The sequence below is a fragment of the Crassostrea angulata genome, chromosome 1, assembly GCF_025612915.1.
Source record: "Crassostrea angulata isolate pt1a10 chromosome 1, ASM2561291v2, whole genome shotgun sequence".
NCBI classification, from domain to species: Eukaryota; Metazoa; Mollusca; class Bivalvia; order Ostreida; family Ostreidae; genus Magallana; species Magallana angulata.
In genome coordinates this window covers 20,851,801-20,866,362 of record NC_069111.1, presented here as the reverse complement: position 1 = coordinate 20,866,362, position 14,562 = coordinate 20,851,801, and the positions used below count along the sequence as shown (strand labels likewise).

The 14,562-nt window shown below is 33.5% G+C and overlaps 1 protein-coding gene across 4 annotated transcripts in view; it reads left to right on the top strand.

The window, feature by feature from the left end:
* The first annotated feature begins 5,696 nt into the window (after positions 1-5,696).
* LOC128167939 (four-jointed box protein 1-like) overlaps positions 5,697-14,562 on the top strand; it is a 15,263-nt gene continuing 6,397 nt past the window's right edge. The window contains exons 1-4 of one of the 4 annotated variants that reach the window (XM_052833959.1): positions 5,747-5,834; positions 7,657-7,740; positions 12,074-12,225; positions 13,362-14,290. In XM_052833959.1, the coding sequence (XP_052689919.1) occupies positions 13,627-14,290 (664 nt within the window). In that variant the 5' untranslated portion in view covers positions 5,747-5,834; positions 7,657-7,740; positions 12,074-12,225; positions 13,362-13,626. Of the gene's footprint in view, positions 5,835-7,656; positions 7,741-11,738; positions 11,953-12,073; positions 12,226-12,984; positions 13,273-13,361; positions 14,291-14,562 lie in introns of those variants that run through there. The other 3 variants (XM_052833940.1, XM_052833949.1, XM_052833969.1) reach the window with 3 other exon arrangements.

The following is a 14,562-nucleotide window of genomic DNA, read 5'->3' as shown; positions in this document are numbered from 1 at the left end:
AAATACATAAACATGGACAAAATCAACTCCAGTCAGTTCTTCAGTACTTTGATTTATTCAACTATTTACATATGATACTAGCTGTAAGTTGTTATAAGATGTTCAATTTATTAGAAGTACAATTTACATAATGAAATAACTGGAATTTTTCTTAAAAACTATGTAAATGTACAAGTATTTAGTATTCAGTTGACCTAGGCCTAAATCTCTCTCTCTCTCTCTCTCTCTCTCTCTCTCTCTCTCTCTCTCTCTCTCTCTCTCTCTCTCTCTCTCTCTCTCTCTCTCATACATGTAAACTAACAAAAATTGTTCTTTTTACTTGAATAATATGTTTTGACTTGAAAAAGTTTGAAATATTTCCCCTGCTACTGAATGGTCAATATTGTCTGACATTATACTGGATTCGCCCCACGAGAAAGACTACCGTTGTCCCTGCACATCTAGCCTTCAAAAACGGACTCAGCCCCCGGACTCTAGAATTTTGTAGAGCAAAAATGAATTCTTAGAATTCACGTTTACTATTTCCTAGTCATGATTTACAGTATGAAATTATACAATAGTATTTGAGTGAAGTCAGAAACACAGGTGCTTGAGGACAGGATAGACCCCCCCCCTCCACCCCCACCCCAATATATAAACCCCCGGGACTTTATTTTGCTTTTTTATTAAATTATCCTTTTATGACATATTTCTAATCTAATTTATTCATCCATTGCCTAAAATAACATAAAACAAACATTTTTGAAAAAAACTCAGACCCTCTGTACATATAATACAAGAAGGTTGCAAACTTCGTCTGCCAGCCGAGAGACACTGCCGATGAATATTTGTTGAAATGTACTATCAAACTACATCTACCAGTAAAAACGGTGACCTCATGTCGTAGCCCGATAATTCCCTTCACTGAATAATTGCATGTCATGCCCGTGTAAATACATAATTTATTAGGTAAATAGGACAATTTTCACCGACAAGTTGCAAGTTCTGAACCGATCCATCTAGAACCAACAGAAGTGAGGTTTTATCGCAAGGAAGACAACTCCGAGAGATTTATAAAATTTCATGGCAAACTCGAAAAAAGTACAATTCATAAGAAGAATGAATTCTAATCAAGACGCGGAAACTTTTTTATCGTCTTGGGAACTGAAAAATCTAAAAGAAGGCACTCATACTGGGTATATTACAATGGAAGACATAAAAGAGAAATAAAATAATTATGTTACGAGTTATCTTCCTTGCTATAAACCCTTAATTCCGTAGGTTCTAGATGGACGAAATTAGCAACCTTCCTGTATTATACATGTAGAGGATCTGATTTTTTAAAAATATTTGTTTTAGGTAGTTTGGGGCAATGAATGTATAAATTAGATTAAAAATAAGTCATAAAAGGATAATTTAAGGTTCCTCGACACACCAAAATTTTATTTTATGGATCGATAGAGAATCTTTTTTGAAACATGATTCCACAAAACAGAGATCAATATCGGCTTTCAGTTATTTTATACGAATTTTTTTGCATTTTCTCAGTGAAATAGGAAAAACTGTTTTGCAGACAAACAGAATATATTAGAGCTTAAAACTTGTTGTCAATTAATGTGTAATATAATTATAAATAAATTCATGCCAAAGATCGTTTGGTCAAGTGTTTAATTTTTTAATTAAAAAAATATTTCTGAAAATCAAAATTGTAATTCTTTATTATCTTTTTAATCTATGGATAAAATTTTAAAAATAACATATAGTCACATAAACTATTTACTAAACAATGATATTTTACAAAGAAATTGAAATGAAAATGCGAAATTTTGGAAAAATTGCCTTTTATCAGATTTGAACCGATCCCGATTGAAAAAAAAACTGATCCCGATCAGAATTATTTTAAAATTGAAATTTTACAAATAAACTGCAGTTTTTTTTCTAAATAATTGATATAAATTATAAAGTTAGTAAATGACGAAACCATTTTACAGCTAAACAACCTGAATTTTTTGCAAAATTCTGATTCATTCTAACTTTATGTGATTTCGTTCGGGATCAGTTTAATTACAATCGGGATCGGTTCGATTTTAAAATTTTCCATTTATACTTTAATTTCACTATTTGGTTTCAATTTCTTGTTGAAATATGATTGTACAGCAATTGTTAAATGTGAGTAACAGTTTATCTGCAGTTTTTATCCATAGATTTAAAAAATATCTACAATCCTCTTTTTTCATTTTCATAAATATTTTTTTTACAAAAATATTTCAAAGTTTATCTGGCCGTTTTTGATAGGTATTGATAGATAATTATATTGTGCATTAATTGATAACAAATTTTTAGCTCTAATATATCTTGTTCGCAGCTAAAACGATGTTTCCGGTTTCTATAAAAAAAATACAAAAAAATTCATATAAAATAATCAGAGGCCGATATAAGTGTCATTTTTGAATAATCATTTCTCAAAGAGAATTCTTCATCGATCCATCAAATAATGCATTGGTGTGTCGAGCCACCTTAATAAAAAAAAATAATAAAAAGTCCCGGGGGTCTATAATCTTTTTGGGGGGATGAGGGTGGAGAGGGGTCGATCCTGTCCTCAAGCACCTGTGGCAGAAATAAAAAAACGGTCTCCATCCGAACAGGTGTGTAGCTTCGTATGTGAAATTGTTGGCTTAAAACTGTGACTTAGTGCTGTAAATTTCAGGACCAATTCTCTCCAAATTAATTTGTATAGAAAGAAAGCGGGGGTCAGCCCCCTCCCTTTTGATGTTACGTGCCTGGATAAAGAGGTAAAATTGTAACCATTTCAATAAAACATGCATGCGAGATATCAGCCCGTCTTCGATCTTATTTGCCCGTACTGTCAGAATTTCGGAGTTGTCTTTCTTTGTGTTATCTAGTTTTGAAAGGAGGAAGAAGGGGGTCCTAGAACAAGCATCTTTATAACACAATCATAACAACATCCCTAAAGATTTCAGAACGAGTCGTCAGTAATATTTACTGAGTATTTCGTTGTCACCAGTGGATTCGTTATTGGCCCCGAAATGGTTCGTTTCTACATGTACAAATGGACTCTAGAATGTCGTTAGTTGTTGCGCAACTTTCTCTCGTTTCTACATAATGTATTTAAAATAATTTTAAAGATGCATCTATAAATGTTTATATAACTCTAAACTTTGGAATAATTGACACATAATAATTTTTTTATAACTGAACATAGGCGTCGGAACCGGGGGGGGGGGGGGGGGGGGGGCTTGGGGGGTTTAGCCCCCCCCCCCCACTTTTTTTTTTTGCAAACCAAGGCACATAGCATCATACTTTTTCTCGCAGCAAAGGTAATTGTCCCTAAATATACCTTGAAAAGATGGAAATAATGAGAAGTTGGAGTCATATGTATACTACTAGCCCCCCCCCCCCTCCCCCACGGATTAGAAATTTCATGAACTGTGGATTTAGGTTTTTATTTTTTTTTTGCTTGTCAAGATTTCTGAGGATTAGTTTAGCCCCCCCCCCCTTTCAATATGCTTTCGACGCCACTGCTGAACGAAATTTATAGCCAGAGACGTGGTTTTCAAAGTGTATTTATTACTATGATTTCCCAAACAAATGACAGCCTTGTTAGCTTTGTGTGCTTTCAATCTACATTTATTATCAGATCAGAATGAAAACTTATAAAAGGTGTATTTTTCTTTCAATTTGATAGTCATTATACACATGTACACATGTATCGAAGCAAAAAATTGTTATTATGTCAATTTAAAACTCTACATTATGACGTCTTCGTTTTATATAAAATATATATATATATAGTATGAAAATGGGACATTCAATAGGAAGCAAAGAAATATATAATTATAAATAGGATCTTTAAGAAATTCAAAGAGAATGAGAAGGAATACATGTACGTGCTTTAGATAATACACATTTATTCTAATAAATGGTTGTTTTATATGAATTTCTTTTTGATGTTTTATGAAAAATGAGAGAAATATAAAAATAGGTGTCACATGATTTTGTACACAATTTTTTAAAGCTAAATTTGAGGGGGGATAATGACATTGACCTGATCTTGCTACTTTGATAGATTCGCGGGCATGTTAAGGCTTCCCGATGCGATATGTAGAAAGTCACTTGTCTGTACTTCATACAATATGACGTCATAATTAACTTTGACGTCACGATTTGGATTCCTGTCGATAGTTCTCAGGGAATGTATCTTAACGTTAAAAGTGAATTATATCAAACCAGTATAATACCGCATGTTTCCTTTATATATATGCTGCAGTTAATTCTAGACGTACAGAATTCATTCATATTAAAAACCAGTATCAAATAATCGGCAGTTTTAAAGCTTCGTTATAAGTAAAAGACTATTTATAAACCAGTGGTTTGGAGACTCTCCCTGCTACGTGTAAACAACTGAATGAAGAAATTTTAATGCATGTAAAACCAGCTTGGCGCAGGTGAAAGATCAACACAATTTTAGAATATTTTACGTAAAATTGGTAGAGAATATAAGTACCAATGTGAATCGTGCTGCGGAAACCTACGGATTTACCCCATTTTTTTGTAAATCGCTTTTGATTAGTAAAAATGTGCATTATTTTGATGATTTTGTGGAATGTTTCAACAATATCTTCTATAAACGAAATATCTATTTCTTTCCCAAGCAAGAACTTCGAAGTTTATGACTTAACAAAGGATTTTTCTTAAAAATATGTATGATATAATGTCATTAATCACCTGCGCCGATGCGTTTTAACTAGATCATTTGCAATATTAGGATTCGCCTGTCACGTGATTACGAAGTACATATGACGTCACAATAATGCATCAAATATAATGTTTAACATCGCTGTCAATAAATGTAACATAGATTTAAAGAAATACTCCCGGTAAAATTATTTTGCCATGATTCAAATAATATCGTTTTCCAGCCGTATTTTAGCATCGGGACGCCTTAACAATGCTGCGTTGTCAAATTGAAATCAATTGATAAATGTTCTTAGAATTATTGTCTTTCTTAACTGTGTGTTTCAGAAAACAAACTGATGTTTGGACCACAGTTGTCGCGACCAAAATGAGAAAAAAATGTATTGTGCTGTACGTATTATAGATTGTACGTTTATTATCAATATAAGTCAATATAAGATTATTGTATTACAATAATCTTATATTGACTTATATTGATAAATAAATCTTCTTTCCACTAGATTCTTCTCTTAGAACGTTTCAAAGACTTGGTGGCAGGGGCGTGTAAGAGTTTACTAGTACATGTATATGAAATATAAATTTTTGTTCGTAGATAATATTGTAGACATTTATACCGACTCCTACGGTCATGTGTACTAACAGGGGAAGAATATATATATATATATATATCTGCAAATTGTTCTTGCCTCTGGGATCTCTTGCTCTTTTCTCATTAAAAACCTTTCTCCCTCTCGCCAAACCATTTCCTACGGGAGGAAAAAGAGTTCTCAACAACAGCAGCGATTAAATCTCTGAGCAGATAAAAAAAAACCCACCACTATAGCTATCTTGAGAGCTAGAAGTGAATATACCATTATCTTACATAAATAATTTAACGTATGTTGGTGATTTATATCAAAATAACATAAGCTTTCACACTAAGAGGAAGTTTTCTGACAATAAAATTAGGGGGGAAAAGCAATTCTGTATTTTTGTGGGGGAGATCAGTTTTTGATCGAGTCTTGAATTCCCCTTTGGTGCCCCAGAACATGTGTCCAATCATGAAAGGAGAGAAAGATGTGTGAATTTTAACACCTTCGGCGACGGGGGTCAGGAAAGATCGGACTAACACATATCGGTGTCCATGCGCCAGACTCTAGGTAAGTTTGGCATGTTACTGTGTATCTACAGGATAGGTAAATCTGACATGCATGGATGTTTTTTCATCCGTTTTTTTTTTTTTCATGGATTTTTTATTTGCATTTGGTAAACTCCTGTGAGATAGGTAGCTTCTTACATCCCTCATCCTTTTGATATAATATATGTATGCATATACATGTACATACACAGAGTAGAACTTTTAACAACTTGACACATTTTTACGTTGCACATAAGACGTTTTGTAGATAAGTAGTCATTGTACATAACACGGGGGTGATAAATTTTGAAAGGAAGAAAATTAAGCAAACGTGTATTTCTCGCCAGGCTTTTGTGAAATCCGTCGGTTTATCAGCGGAATATTCACCGATATGCATGTTTGTTTTACAAGAGTGGGGTCTCTTCTGTCTCCTCGCTAATACCAGGGTGTCTGGGGGGATTTACGGGCCTTGTGTTAATTCAAAGCAAAGGATGAAAATGTCTCGATAAAAGATAGCGTTTATTTTTACGTCCGCCGTGAAATACTTACGAGAGGCATTAATAAATTTGAAAAAATCGGGGTAATCTAATCTAAAGGTTTTTTATTCCCCGGTGCTGTTTTTTTTTAAAGTACATGAATTCATCAGGGTCCCTTTAGAATGGTTACACATTTATCATGAAGTTTTGGTGTATATAAATTCTAGTCCCGATGCATTGAATTTATTACAAGCAGAGACATATATAACATATGTCTTTGATTACAAGTCATTTTGTCGGAAGTTTTAATTATATATATAGTTTATTTAGATTAAGTTACTTGATAGAACTTTTCTCCAAAATATTTTTTTTTCTATTCTATAATGGACAAACTTTTGCAAAAACATTTACTTTTAAAAAAAATTTTTTAATAAATTAATGCATGATACATTAGAAGGATGGCTGTGTGTGTGTGTGTGGGGGGGGGGGGGGGGTGACCCTCTTATAGGGTCTTTATTTCCCTTAAAAAAAAATGACCTAGCTACATGTATATCTGCCTTTTTACTCCCAGGCCCATAGAAAATGAACATGAGTTACCCTGAAGTTCAAATGCCTGAAATTGTGATGTATTGGGCAATCAAAAATATTTTTTTAATGAATTTGTTTTCCCTTTTCCATTGAAATTTAATTTAGTTCAATATTTAAAATTTTAAATTAATGATAAGCAACATTAATAATTGAGGTGAGGGGGAGGAGGGGTTATACCAAATAGGCACAAATAAAAAGCAATTAGAATAATTATTTTTTAAATCTCAAATACCAAGGAAGAAACCTGAACATGATTTAGAATGGTATCATTAATTAATATGAGCAGATACCGAGTGAAAAAAAAAATTACAGTGGTAATGATTGCCAAACATGCCAAAAGACTTAATTGATTTATTTTTATTTTTTAAGGTAGAGTTACATAGAATTTTAGACTTGATATCTTTTTATCAACATCAAATTTAACAAACACCATAAAAAACCCATATATAATTGCAGGATAGATACATAAACTTTCCAGGAGACTTCAAATGCTGTCATGCACTTGAAAATGGTGGTGCAATTTATCTTTTCTACGGTTACAATTTACAGTTTTATATCTCCTAAATCAGCATTTTGGCATTTTCTTGCAGCTTTTTTTAAGCAATTAAACAAGAAACCTGAGAAGTCTAATCCTCAATTTGGTGCCAGTTTCACCTGATATGTATATTATCAAATGAAGGGGTAGAGAGAAGGAGAGTAGATGGGGCTAATGTCTGGCACATCTGAGGCCATTCAATTGCTTAATTACTGATAATGAAGATAAACGATGTTTATTGTTAGATTATGAGAGCAAAATTGAAGCCAGCTAGCAAGATGGAGTAAGGTCACATATTCTTCGCAAGGGTCGGATAAAATAGATTTGAGGTAAGGGGAATTTTTTCAGCTTGTCCAAAAAAAAAGTTGCATCCTTGAAAACTCTCTCCCTCTCTCTCTCTCTCTCTCTCTCTCTCTCTCTCTCTCTCTCTCACAATGGTATTAATAGAGGAGGGGGGGGGATTAAGATTTGCTAAAATACATTACGATGATGGTGTCAGTTCAGGGTTTTTTTCCCCCTCCACATGCAAGCATTTTTTGTTTGTTTCCAGTGCAGTAAGCAAGTGTACAGGAAACTTGCTTTCTATTGGTAATGAGCAAGGAATGATAAGTTATCATTTTGGATATTTACGAGACGCTGCTTGGGGGAAAACAAAACTGGAGTATGTTCTTTATATCTGTGTGCACAAAAGGCCAAACTGTCACTGCTGCCTGCAGATCTTTGCATTCACATTCCTGGAAAAATAGATTGTAGCATTGTGTGCACAGACAGCTGTAGTGTGAAAACTCCATTAAACTGATGGAGACCCAAATGATCTCCAGTGACTCACAAAAGGGGGGGAACCCCAAGGGAAAAAGCAGTTTTGTGTGCTTAGTTATAATAAAATAGATGGCATCATACTATGGAATACATTAATTAATCGTCTCTGATTATATTGTGGCATTGATGGTAATTATACTGTAGAAAAGAATTAAGTTATTTAGTTACATTTCCCAGAAGCAAAACATAAACAATATATTTTTTCGATTAATTTATTGAGATATCATTTCAAATCAAATTTCAATCTGATGAATATTAATATGATTGTTTTTCTCACAAATATGAAATTATATTATTTTTTGATATTTCAATATGCATGCATTCACTTCAGCATCATTCAAAATTTTGAATTAAAAAAATGTGCAGTCTTCTCCTAAATTTTCTTTGTTTAATTAAATCTTTAAATTAAAAGTACAGCATACTCCGGATATATTGAAATTCAGGGGACCATGCAAATTTTTTCAATATATCCATATTTCAATATAAGCGAAATTGACTGACGCGAAGCCGCCAATTTGAAAGTTCAATCCCGATGTAAGCAGAGAAAACCAAACCCGAACAAAATTATTTGGTCATCATTTATTTATTACAGTGAACAGATTACATGGAATATTAGTCCTTGAAAGTTTGATTAAAACTATATCCGCAAGTTTTGTAAGTTTCATTTTGTTACTATCTTTAACCTCATCATAATCTCCAGTCGCATTCTTTAAATTTACGTTTTAGAGAAAAATCACCCGACTCAAACGCTTCAAATACTGCTGAACGTTGCTTGTATATCATCGTAAGTGTACTCGCGACAATCTCAAAATCCTTAGCTATTTTAAATTTAGGCTTTGTCCTTTTATCAATAGCCATAACTAGCTCATATTTAGTGCCCGAAGATAAGTTTTTTCTTTCCCGTGGGGTGTCCATATTACGTCTAGCCTCAATACCTCCGTATACGTAAAAAAAAAAATCAATAGTGAATAAATTTTAATATTTAAAAGAAGTATAAAAACACACATGATGAGAACATCAATTCACACCTTTGTATATCAACCGGTCAGTCTGGCATAATTACTGTCATCAACCGTGACGACAGCCACCAGGGAGTACTTCAATATAACCGTTATAAAAACAACTAATTATCACCTATGGGGACCGATCAGTGGCTTCAATATAAGCAATATTTCAAAATAGCCGATTTCATTCTATCCGTTGAATCAATGCAAAGAAAATGAGAGGCAAAAACTGGGGATTTATTTCTATTTCAAAATAAGCGGAATTTCAAAATAAGCGATTTTAATATAAGTGGAGTAAGCTGTATATTTTAAAGTTGACCATCATATTTACCCATAAATGAATTTGATATTTATTTACCAAGGTACATCTTTTTTTTCACAAGATTTCTACATTCTGCATTTATTACTTTCATATCTTTTTTTGTGACTTACAAGTAATTAATTGGGTTTTTTTTTTAATGATTTTTTTTTCAATTTCTAAATCTACATCAGTTTATATATGTACAATTGCATCGTCAGAAACCCACGGTCGGTCTCGCTTCTCTTACCTCGAGGTAAGAGAAGCGAGACTGACTGTGGGTTTCCGACAATGGTAAAGCTTTATTTATTAAATGAAATATTTTTATAAGTGGGGGGGATGGTGGGGGGGGGGGGGGGGGGGCAAAAGAAAAAGGGAGGTGAAAAGGTCAAGAAAAAACATATATGCAAAGTACATACTTGTATCCTACTTGTGTAATGAAATTCATTATAGCATGGTAGGTGTCTGATAGATTAAATTATCCATAGTAGATCTCCAGCTGACCTTGATATTCACTTTGAATCGCTGGTACTGCATGTTGGTGCATATAGTAGTTAGGAAAAACAATTGATATTTCATGTATAGATATGAATGACATTTTAAATAAATGGAATAATCATACATCACTTGTGTTTCATGAGGGAAGAAAATATCACAATACTGTATTCATACATGTAATTCTTGTAAAATGGGTCTCTGCACAATAAATATTTTCAATTTTTTATAGACAGAAAGAATAATTTTCAGAACATAAGATTTCTGATTATAATTGTTTCTAGAATTGAAGTGAAACAACAGAATTTTTTTTAATGCAAAAACCTGGTTGTCAATTATAAATATTCAAATTCTATAAATTTAGAGTTAACATGAACATTTTATGCTTTAATTAGTTTAAAACATATACATTTTGTATAAAAGTCTTCAATACTTCATATTATGTTTTTAAAATGAATTAAATTGACCACCCCTATTTTATTTACAGATATTGTTCCTCAATTATTGCAACATTTTAAAAAACTGAAATTCACTTATTTACTAAATTCAAAAAGATGTTCAATTTTTAGAGGAATTTATTGTTTAAAATATATAATCTTGAATTTCCTACATCTGTGTACCTTGGAAGGATATATATTAATTAACAGGGAAAGTTTTTTGTGTTGCTGACGGATGATGATGGCTTTGTTATTTATGTCCCGGGGATATCCCGAAAAGAGATAAACTCTTCCACCATTATTAATTCATGAAAGCCTTTGAATGATGGATATTTCTGATTTATTATAATCCCTAGCTGTAACAGAAAAAAGAAAAATTGAGCTAGCGCAATTGCCTCCTGCTGGTTGTATCAATGATGGGTGATTATTGATTGACACCACTTGTGATTCTCCCGATAAATAATTGATCCTGGATTGGACTTGGTCAATTTTATGAAGGGGAATTGACAGTTTATTTCTTTTGATAACACACCAGCCACTGTCAATACATAAATGACCGTCCATCCCCTGTCTTCTGCCAAAATTAAATTTCAATAAAATTGGAATTTTTTTCTTTCTTTCTTTTTCAAGTTAAAATAAATGAAGAAAAGGAATCTGGAGGAAAGAAAAATTCCGATGGGTTAAAGATTCCATGTGGTTGTGTATTGTGAATTAGGGAAAAGTGTTTAATCCCACTGGGTCCATTCCTCTGTGTAAGGAATAACAAAGGAACAGCAGGACTGCTGAGTGGCCAGGATCAATAGGCCATTATTTATCTGGAATTCTCCTGTATTGTCACACAATCACCCTCTGTCCCTATGTGTAATGACTGCCATAAATAATGAAACACTCATTTCTACTTAACTCATTTCTTATTTTTCATTGTATTTTCCACAGTATCAGAAAATTTTCAAGTGGGCAAGATAATTTAACCCCTGGTCTGTACCGGTAATCTGTAAATACCCTGGTATGTGTTTTAACATAGTTATATAATTTTTTTTTCATCTGACAGCTAATTTTGCCCTCAATAAATTTTTGCTATAATTGACAATCATATTAAACCACAATAATTAACTAACTATATACTGTGTTCCTGAGCCTGCATGAAAACAGATAACTCAATCATACAGTTGTGGAATTTTATCTCTATTTGTGTTTAATTCCATTATTCCCACTTCCTGATTGGATTAAGCGTGTAATTCGGGGATGTTTTATGCAACTTTTTCCTTCCAGGATGTACTATACATTGTTTCCTTACCTTGTTCTTGCTTCAGTGATAATGTAATTGTATAATCCTTATAGTAGGCAAGGACTGACATTTTATGGCTTAGCCGATTTTGGACAGCTTTAATTAAATTGACTAGGGAAACACTGTTACAGCCTATTTCAAGTCCTGGTGTCAATTGCATGCATGGCGGTGATGGAATGTTTATTAGGATCAAGTTTCAGGTGAACCTATTCATCCTCATACACCTGGGTTTAAAAAGCACACCTTTTTTTTTTTTTTGCAAAAGACTGACTTTGTACAAAGCTTACACGGTATTGTCATTTTTGTCTTGCATTCTTCCAGACTGCTTCGGGGTAATTACGCATCGTTCCAAGTGTCTTCCCAGCTGATAGGAAGGGGAGGCTGATGGATCCAGGAGACAGTCAGGGAATTGAAATTAACAAGGAATCGCATGGTGCATTAGTTGTCATGGAAACTTTAATTTGTACTTGAAGGTATTGTCATTATATATTCATTGCTTTCTCTCCTTTTCCTTCTTTCTTTCTCCCTTTATCTCTATCTTTTTTATGGTTTAAAATTCTCTTGAATGTTTTAAACTATTTAAAAAATGTGCTCTCTCTCTCTCTCCATTCTCTCTCTCTCTCTCTCTCTCTCTCTCTCTCTCTCTCTCTCTCTCTCTCTCTCTCTCTCTCTCTCTCTCTCTCTCTCTCTCTCTGTGTTTCTCTCTTTGTGTCTCACATGATTTTAATTTATTGTTTTAAAAAAATGTTATTCTCAATGGGGAAAGAGTCCATCAATAATGGAGGAAGTTTTGATAGCATTTGATTAGTTTTATTGTAAAGTCATGCAATGTGGTTTTATCAAACACTACTGATCATACATAGAGTTGAGTAGTAATTATTTGACAAGGCAATTTTTATCCCGATGTCAATATGTTGGAGCAAATTACAGGGAACCAATAATTGTGAAATTGATAGCAGTTGCTTGTTCTTTAATTATTGGGAAAATATCAAATACAAGTTTGAGATAAATTATTCATGGTGTTCAGAAAGTATCAACACAGTTGCAGAATTTTTTCGATTTTTTTCCCAAACACTCACTGCATTCTTTTTTTGTCCGATTTTTCAGTAAACATATGTAATCATGGTAATTACTGAATTTTTAACACTTCAAAGACATTGTTGTGAGGAACTTTTGTTGTGGGGAGAAACACCTATGGTTTTTTCAACCTATCAAAGCTTTGCCATGAGGACTAGTCAAACAATCTTTGACAAATATCCATTGTGAATCTGATACCTATGTCAACAGATCTCAAAGAAAACTTGTGTGATTTTAAAATTCAGTGCCTTAGAGTAAACATTCTGTTTTCATCCCCCTGGTTTTTGAAATGCGTGTTTAGTGTCAGTGAGAAAGGTGCTGTATTTTTGCTTTAAAATAAACCTTTTGCCTGGAAGAATAGCACCAAAAAAAGAAAGAAAAAATAGTAATACATAGAGTTCTATTAAGTTTCGCTGCTGGGAGGGAGAAAAAAATCAATTGTGGTAATTATTGATGAAAGTTGACCAATTGTAAGATGTGATTTATTCGAGTGTAGTCCCAGACTGTAGTGTTGCTTTTCCTTTATTGGCAGATTTGACGCGTCTCCAGAGAAACCACAGAAGGAACAATTCCTAATCGCTACAAATGGAGAATCATCTGATACCATGGAGATGTTTCGCTGCCATTTTCAGTGAGGCCCCATTATTGGATTGCGCGAACACGAAAAGAAAATTCTGCCACAATTAGGTGGAAAATATGGATCTTGATGTCATAGTGATTTGATATTCTTCTTCTTTCTTTTTCTTTTTGGTGAACAATGTTCGAGTTTGGATGAGACCAAAAGAAATGTTGTAGCCATGGTTCTGAAAGTGCGCCGAAGATCATGGCGGATTTTGATTGTGACATTGTCGCTGATGACAATGGGTTTCCTGTGCATATTAAATTTACTGGCTCACGAATTGAACTTCTCGGAGAAGACGGCAAAAAAACAGAATGAAAATAGATTTGTTCTGCAGGACCCTGAATTATATATTGCACAGGGAATCAGGAAACCGCAAGCAGCAGTTGATAAAAGTGATCATGACAATATGAATTTAGAATATGGTTCTCATAGAAAGTTTGTTTTCACCTCTCATAACAACATTCCAGAAAATGAAGATCTTGATATCGGTGCAGATGATAGCGATGAAGAGTACTCAAATGGAGGAGGAAAAGGAGAAGAGGAAGGTGATGATGGTGATGATGATGACATTGATGACACAGTTGATGAATGGAAGGGTGATAACCTGGATATTCATTCTCAGTCTAAAGTTCAGAAAGTCTTCGAACCTTACGACTTCCAAAACATGTCCAAGTTGATATTTGCAAAACCTCCTTTACGCTTCCAAGAAGTTCCTAATGGAAAACAAATGGCCGAGGAGAAAGTAATGGCGCAGGCTGGAGTGAGAGAATTCTCCCCCAAACTGGCTGTTTCAGAGGGAATCTTCTGGAGTCCATATGTAGAGAAAATGGTGCCCAAAGGTAATAAAGCAAGAAAATTATTGATATCTTTCTGAAAGATTAATGTTATCAAAAGCTGAAATCTCATTCTGTCTGATAAATATGGAAAAGTCAGAAATGTTAGGGAGATCCAATTAATCTTGTCTATCAGTAAACCCAATGTGTGGTGGGGGCTTGTGTACGCATGTCTTGCATCTTTGATATTGTATCAAGATTTATTGAAATTTCATTTTTACTTTTAAATGTGTTCTTCAAAATTTTATCATTTTTGAAGACAAAGAACCAATCAATAT